We start from the raw sequence: 8,785 nt of genomic DNA on the forward strand, positions 1-8,785 counted from the left end.
GACCAGATATATATATATTTTTTATTAAAATGTATTATTCTATTATTAAACCCCTTAACTGTCACTGTCCCGCTGGTGGGACTTTTTTTTCGTTGCATATATTTTAGTAATGATCATAAATTAGGTATCATTCGAAAGCTTACGAACTGAAAATTCATCCTGTGCAAACCGTTTTGAAATCGGACATTGTGTTACCATGGAAACGGTACTTTAAATTCTTCTAGCGGGCTCCTCCCCCTAGTGGGCGGCGTCATGTTTAATTTTACATTTATTTGAACTACTTTATAATCGAAATCTTTTCTAATCTTGACACAAATCTTCGGAAAGCTCAGGGCCCGTGTTTATCAAGCTTCTCAAAGTACATTTTAGTCTCAAGTGCTGAGAATTCATGAAATTTACTTTCAGACTTAAGTATAAAAGCAAGTAATCAAATGTCTTAAAGCTGAGAATCCTCTTCCTCTCCCAGTTGAGGAAGGAAAAATGTTTTTGAAATATTGGACGATGAGCGGTTTGGACTGAGCAAGCATCATCTTTTTCAGCGCTGGTTAATTTGGCCATTTTATTAAAGAAAAGATTCCGCAAAAAGTAGAGCTTCTTCCTCCACCAGTTGTGTTTTCTTTTGGATTATATCATCAAGTGTAGCTTCTATAAGGGCAGGAGAGGGAACAGAACACCGGTTTAAAACTATGATTAGCAAGACATGGTGGAAAATGTGTTTATCTTTCATTTCCAATGTGAATATCATGATGTATTCTCTCTTGAAAAATCTTTATTGTGTGTTGAATGCAAACTCCCCTTCAATGAGAATTATCTGAGAATATTCTTAAATAAGGACATCTATTCAGTGATTGGTTCATGCCTATGACATCATCCAAAATCCTGTTTGTGGCACAGCAAAGTGTCGTAAATCAGCTCTCAGATTTAGTCCTACACTTCACTTAAAGTATGACTGAGATGCTTGATAACGAACTTATAATAAGATGTTTTTTACTCTTAAGTCAATGCTTGTGAGTAATTCGACGGACTCAAATTTGGTGATGGAAGTGACAAGTCTGACATTTTTGGTACAGCGCCTCAACTAAATCTTTTGATCAGCTGTGTGTGTAAGGAGAGCTTTCACACTGAACGCGAATGTGCTGCGACGAAAAAAAAAACTTTTTTTTTTTCCGATGTCATTTTTTTTTTTAAATCACAGCGACAGAAAGAGATGAAACCAATCACATACAAGGAAACTAATGTCAGGAAATGTCCAGTTGATGTCATGAGCCATTCCATCAACATTAACCTTTCTCCTGAGATTACAGCTGTAGCTGTGTTTAGTGTACAGATGCAGATGTGTTTGCCCACTATAGGCTACAGATTACCATATTAAAGAGATGAATGTGTTCAAATCACTAACACACGATATCGATCCCGAGGGGCAACACACACACACACACACACTCTAGCAGCGCGGAGTCAGTGGAGGGAAACTCCTCAAACCCCTTCGTTTGAAGTGTGAAAAAAAAAAATCTTGGTTTGAAGGGCTATCTGGCCCTACTTACCCCTACCCCTCCAGCCAAAAGAGAACGAGACACCCCTTCATGTAAACGAAAGAGAAGGGCTAGAAATGGGATTGGGCCTTAATCTGCTCATTTTAGAAAAGCTGATCACGCACGTCTCACAATGAAATAAGACAGAGGCAAAGTCCGGCTCAAACTCAGATTTATTGTGGGATGTTCCAACGAGCCACAAAGAACAACAGTCCGAGACGAAGACCAGTACAAAAGCCCAGTGTGAGTCTACTGGTCCTTCAGCTCCTTCAGCCTCTTGATGGCGGACTTCACTGTGACGGCGGACGTCGTGCTAAGAGACAGAGGAGCGTTAGAGACACCGTTACACACACACACACACACACACTTTGAGTATCTGTACTTTCCTTGAGTAGTATTTTTTTATGGAAACTTGACTTTTACTTCACTACAAAAGACAAATATCGTACTTTTACTCCACTACATTTCTATCAAGGTCCTCGAAGAAGAAAGTCGTAGCCGTTTCGAAAGTCAGTGGATGATTTGTTTTCTTCTTTAAAACGTGATTAGTTTTTCAGCCCATCAGTGATCACTCTTGTAGGATCACATGAAGCTCAACAATTTCCAGGTATTTTTTGAACACCAATCAATTGCAATCTTACTGCATTTCGTTGCCTTGTACTTGTGTAATGACAATAAAGTTGAATCTAATCTAATCTAATCTAAATTGATGGCAAAATAGACGGCATCAGTTCCCAGACGCTGTGGTCATACTTAAAGTTAAAATTCAGCAGACGTGGATAAGTGTGAAAGTGCACAAGAGCTGAAGTTTAGTCTATTGAATCCACTAAAATCTTATTATAGTCAATTAAAACTAGACTAAAACTATTCAGATGCCTAAAATGTTAGTCAAAAGTCTATGACAAACTAAATTAAAATGTATTGTCAAAGTTAACACTGGTATGAAGTATGATTTTTATAGATTTACCCGCCAATAGCCTTGTGGATCCAGCGCTAACACATAACGTTCCACAATGATAGTTAGCATGCTAAAGCGTAGCTGGGCTAATAATGTTAACTGAAGTCCTTTCAGAAATATGTTTTTACATAATCCTGTCAAACACAATGTAGAAACCTTTCTTTTCTAGTATGATTTTGACTTTGATAAGAGCTTTGTAACTTTTAAACAAGTATTTAAATGAGTTGAAGGTATGCTAGCATGTCGTATGGAGCATGACCGGCTAAAATCACGTGCTTTCATACAACAATAATAAAATAATTTACTTTTGATACTTAAGCTAAGCAAGTACTTCTGTACTTTTACTTGTGTAAAAAGCGATCTTTATAACTTTCACTTGTAATGGAGTAATATTTGACCAGTGGTACTTTTACTGAAGTAATGTAGTTGTGTAGTTTGTCTGAACCAATCAGACGAGCTCTTACTTGTATGTCCAGGCGCCTCCAGCCACGGTTTTCATGCAGGACCCACAATGCCAGATGCCCACCGCCCTTCTCTTCATCTTAGTCTGAGCAGAGAAACACATCCGAGTTAAACCAGACCATATAATAACAGTTTACAGTCATCTCTGAGGACGAGGGCGGGGCCACCTGTCACTCACATGAGATCCACCAATCACAAACCACCACCATCCAATCAGTTCCCCACAGACACACTCAAGCCCCGCCTACATCTGTTCTTGTTTGTGAGGCGATTCCCTCGATATAGGGCATGTTTAAGCGCCTCACCTTGCCGCAGAAGGAGCAGGTGTATTTGGCGTGTTGGCTGATCTCAATCTTCTTCACCATCTTCCTGAGGGACGCACCGTAACGGGTGCCGTACTTCCCCACAATCCCCACCTTCTTGGTGCGCTTGGCCTGAGGAAACACACATTTCAGTAAACGTGGGACGAAAAACAGGAGCAAAGCATTTCATTCAAGCGGATCACTCGCAGAAATTCAGTTAAAGGCGCAGTGTGTAATTACTCGACTCAGAGGCGTGTCTTAACTCGTGAGTGGGCGGAGCTTTTATTATGCCGCAAGTGCTTCTTCTGCTCATGCGTGTGTGTGTGTGTTTGATCCTCTCACACACATGTGAGTGTGTTAAAGTGATGTTGTCTCGGCGCTACTATGAGACACTTGTTCACACTGCAGTGAGCGAGATCATATGAGGCGGGAAAACATGGCATTCTGGGTAAATCAACAACAGCAGATTCACACAATCAGACTAAATGTGTTGAGCTGGAGAACAATGAGCAGTTTCTGTCCATCAATGATCCAAACAGTGGCTAATAAAACACATCGGATATTAGTGTTGCCATGGTTACTGCACAATAACACGTGGGGATGATGTCACTGATGGGCGGGGAAAATCACTGATTTAAACATTCATATTTGGGATAAAGTCAACACAATATATAACACTGATCTAGTGGAGTTTAGATATTCTAATAACAAAACACCTTACATATTGCACCTTTAAATTGGGTAAATGTATACATACACATTTATATAGGAGTTACACTGCAGTTTAAGGGATATTAAAGTATGATATGCACATCTCAGTAGCTTAACTTCAGTAAAATACATCAGAAACATCTGATTTAGTGAACTAACGCAAGTTACGGGATAAAACCATGAATCTACAGAACTCACATTATCCACAACAGTCTCTTTACACTGATCTGACGATATTACGGTAAACATTAGACCGAACGAAACCTCATGTTTGGGTTAAAACAGCCGTTATTCCTCTGAGTTTAAAAAACAGCCGTTATTCCTCTGAGTTTAAAAAACAGCCGTTATTCCTCTGAGGTGTTTCTGACGGTTGACCGGAGCAGCGGCGACTGACTCGAACACAGCGGATAAATCATGGCCTTTAAAGGCGTTATCCTCGTCTAAATCCACGCATTCCGCACCGATGGGGTTTAATTCACTCATACACACACCGAGCGAGGAGAAACGCGAGTTATCTGAGCGCGATAGAGGAGATGTTCGAGGATTTCTCTCTGAGACACAAACACTCACCATTTTAGCAGAAGAGGTCCGGATCCAAAAGAGACCGATCAACTGCGCATGCGCGCTTTACCAGCGCCGACAGTGAAGCATTATGGGATGCCGGAGGACCAACTGACCTGCAGCACGCAGCGCGATAGTATGAGAATACATAATCACTCCGGGAAATAAGCAGTAATAACTTTCACATTTAGATATGTGTTCTCTTTTGTGTGTGTGTGTGTGTGTGTGTGTGTGTGTGTGTGTGTGTGTGTTATTTTTAAATACAGTTATAATGTTGTGAAATGCGAATAAAGACATATATGAGAATATATCTTTATTCTCTTTTAATATAATTATAACAAATCATATAATTCAATACAATGTTGTAACTTATATTATAAAACATTATAATTACATAATATTATATAAATAATTTATATAATTATATAATACATTATAAAATTATTCATGAAATATACTATATAAATATAATAAAATAATATAATTATAAAATATAATTATAAGATTATAGAATATAAATTATATAATATAACGATACAATTATATATAGAATATTATTATATATTGGATAATTCTAAGTAAAAATAACAATTATAAAATATGTTTAAAAATATATTTAAATAAACATTATTATATGCAAAATTAATAATTATATTTATATTATATTAACTAAATCATAATACACATTGTACATTAATTATATATATATATATATATAATTATAACCATATCATTTTTATACAATTTTTAAATACATAATTTTGTTGTTTATAATTTTATTAGTTTTCTAAAAAAATATTTAGTTGTAATTTATATATTTTTTTAATAGTTTTTAATTATTATTTCTATTTAGCTGTATTTTTTATTTAATTCAGTTTTAGTCATTTTGTTGTGCTTTATATAATTATATATATATAATAAAATAATATAGTTATAAAATATACTTTATTTTAAAATGTTTATATAATTGAATAAATTATATAATTATAAAATATATATAGAATTTATATATTTAATATATTTATAATTAAATGTTTTGTTTTATATATTTAATTATATATTATTTTATATACATAAGTGAATGTACAAATAACAAGTATAAATAAGTATATTTATATACAATTATTTTGTTATATATATATATATATATATATATATATATAAATTATACAATTATATTTATAATATGACTAAATTATAATACACATTACTGTACATTATACATACACACACATCTAAATATATCTATATAATTTTTATTAAATTCTTATATTTATAATCTTCAGATAAATGATGATTGTGATATGACTGTATGTGATGTCACTAAGTTAAGCTGAAATACTGAACACACACACACACACACACACACACACGCTTTGATTAGCAGAAGATATCAGTATTTATTGATTCTGGATTAATCGCTGAAGCACATCTTGCATATTAATCTGTAAACATGATTTAGGGTGAAAAATTGGCAGCATTTCTACAGGAAAACATAATCAATCAATCAGACAAAAACTAAACACTGATTCAGGATCAGACATGAACTCTCACACACACTCCAGCTCAGAAACACTGAACTCTCACATTAATGAAGAAATATTACTGACAAACACAAGACAAGTCACAAGAGACTAAACATTAATATCGGAGTTATTTCACATTTCCTGATCAATTACTTGATAAACACTGAGGTCAGTTCTGAGGACGGGTGACAGCGGTCAGTGTGTGTGTGTGTGTGTGTGTGTGTGTGTGTGTGTGTGTGTGTGTGTGTGAGTGAGTGTGTGTGTGTGTGTGCTGCTCTTCAGAAGCCCGTCTCGATGCTGAGGCTGCGGCGGGTCACATGCTCCATCTCTCCTGTCACATACTCGTCAAAACTCGTCTGATACTTCGCCAACATCTTCAGCATCGGCCGCAGATTCAGCCACCACTGCTCCCTCGGCATCCGGTGCCTACACACACACACACACACAGAGAGACACACACACACACACACACACACACACGCACAGAGACACAAACACAGAGACACACACACACACACACACGCACGGAGACACAAACACAGAGACACACACACACACACACACACAGACACACACACACACACACACACACACAGTGCATAATGATAAATAAACAGTGGCATCTCAGAAATGCATGATGCATTAATGATATGATTATTGATCTGTGTTCGACACGTGTCACTCACTCGAAGTCTGCGTGTGTCTTGAGTTCGGTCACGGGACTGAAGGACATGACCTTCTTCTTCATGCCAATCACACAGGCCGAATCCGCAGCGTTGGCAAACACACGGCCTGCACAAAGCATGAGTCTATGATTCACTGAAACTAAGAGACTCAAGAGTCTATGATTCACTGAAACTAAGCGACTCAAGAGTCTATGATTCACTGAAACTAAGCGACTCAAGAGTCTATGATTCACTGAAAGCGATTCACTGAAACGCAGCGATTCAAGATTCTACGATTAACTGAAACGAAGCGACTCAAGAGTCTATGATTCACTGAAACGAAGCGACTCAAGAGTCTATGATTCACAGCAACGAAGCGACTCAAGATTCTATGAATCACTGAAACGAAGCGACTCAAGATTCTCTGATTCACTGAAATGAAGCGACTCAAGAGTCTATGATTCACAGCAACGAAGCGACTCAAGATTCTGCGATTAACTGAAACAAAGCGACTCAAGATGAATTGATGTGGGCGATGTGGTTGATGTGGTTAATGTGGGCGATGTGGTTGATGTAGGCGATGTGGTTGATGTGGGCGATGTGATTGATGTGGTTAATGTGGGCGATGTAGGCGATGTGGGCGATGTGATTGATGTGGTTGATGTGGTTGATGTGGGCGATGTGGTTGATGTGGGCGATGTGGTTGATGTGGGCGATGTGGTTGATGTGGGCGATGTGGTTGATGTGGCGATGTGCTTGATGTGGTTGATGTGGGCGATGTGGTTGATGTGGGCGATGTGGTTGATGTGGGCGATGTGGTTGATGTGGGCGATGTGGTTGATGTGGGCGATGTGGTTGATGTGGGCCATGTGGTTGATGTGGGCGATGTGGTTGATGTGGGCGATGTGGTTGATGTGGGCGATGTGGTTGATGTGGTTGATGTGGGCGATGTGGTTGATGTGGGCGATGTGGTTGATGTGGGCGATGTGATTGATGTGGTTGATGAGGTTGATGTGGTTGATGTGGGCGATGTGGTTGATGTGGCGATGTGCTTGATGTGGTTGATGTGGTTGATGTGGGCGATGTGGTTGATGTGGGCGATGTGGTTGATGTGGGCGATGTGGTTGATGTGGGCCATGTGGTTGATGTGGGCGATGTGGTTGATGTGGGCGATGTGGTTGATGTGGGCGATGTGGTTGATGTGGGCGATGTGGTTGATGTGGGCGATGTGATTGATGTGGTTGATGAGGTTGATGTGGTTGATGAGGTTGATGAGGTTGATGTGGTTGATGAGGTTGATGTGGTTGATGAGGTTGATGTGGTTGATGTGGGCGATGTGGTTTATGTGGTTGATGTGGTTGATGAGGTTGATGTGGTTGATGAGGTTGATGTGGTTGATGTGATTGATGTGATTGATGTGGTTGATATGGTTGATGTGGTTGATGTGGTTGATGAGGTTGATGTGGTTGATGTGGTTGATGTGGTTGATGTGGTTGATGTGATTGATGTGGTTGATGTGATTGATATGGTTGATGTGGTTGATGTGGTTGATGAGGTTGATGTGGTTGATGTGGTTGATGTGATTGATGTGATTGATGTGGTTGATGAGGTTGATGTGGTTGATATGGTTGATGTGGTTGATGTGGTTGATGAGGTTGATGTGGTTGATGTGGTTGATGTGGTTGATGTGATTGATGTGGTTGATGTGATTGATGTGGTTGATGTGGTTGATGAGGTTGATGTGGTTGATGTGATTGATGTGGTTGATGTGATTGATGTGGTTGATGTGGTTGATGAGGTTGATGTGGGCGATGTGGGCGATGTGGTTGATGTGGTTGATGTGGTTGATGTGGTTGATGAGGTTGATGAGGTTGATGTGGTTGATGTGGTTGATTTGGTTGATGTGGTTGATGTGGTTGATGTGGTTGATGAGGTTGATGTGGTTGATGTGGTTGATGTGATTGATGTGATTGATGTGGTTGATGAGGTTGATGTGGTTGATGTGGTTGATGTGGTTGATGTGGTTGATGAGGTTGATGTGGTTGATGTGGTTGATGTGGTTGATGTG

The 8,785-nt window shown here is 38.7% G+C and overlaps 2 protein-coding genes across 2 annotated transcripts in view; both read right to left on the minus strand.

Annotated features, from left to right (window-relative positions):
* Positions 1-1,687: 1,687 nt before the first annotated feature.
* rpl37a (ribosomal protein L37a) lies at positions 1,688-4,586 on the minus strand. The gene is made up of 4 exons (XM_079843954.1): positions 4,536-4,586; positions 3,258-3,386; positions 2,955-3,037; positions 1,688-1,845 (listed from the first exon to the last, which is right to left on the minus strand). Exons 1-4 carry the CDS (start codon positions 4,536-4,538, stop codon positions 1,782-1,784), a joined length of 279 nt encoding a protein of 92 aa, XP_079700080.1. The 5' UTR covers positions 4,539-4,586; the 3' UTR covers positions 1,688-1,781.
* Positions 4,587-5,904: 1,318 nt separating this feature from the next.
* The window catches only part of pfklb (phosphofructokinase, liver b), a 36,146-nt gene continuing 33,265 nt past the window's right edge, over positions 5,905-8,785 (minus strand). The window contains exons 21-22 of the mRNA XM_079844717.1: positions 6,739-6,844; positions 5,905-6,478 (exon numbers count right to left, since the gene is read on the minus strand). Coding sequence (XP_079700843.1) covers positions 6,331-6,478; positions 6,739-6,844 — 254 coding nt within the window. The 3' untranslated portion in view covers positions 5,905-6,330. The remainder of the gene's footprint in view (positions 6,479-6,738; positions 6,845-8,785) is intronic.

This window comes from Gobio gobio (assembly GCF_949357685.1).
Source record: "Gobio gobio genome assembly, chromosome: 19".
In the NCBI taxonomy this organism is placed as follows: domain Eukaryota; kingdom Metazoa; phylum Chordata; class Actinopteri; order Cypriniformes; family Gobionidae; genus Gobio; species Gobio gobio.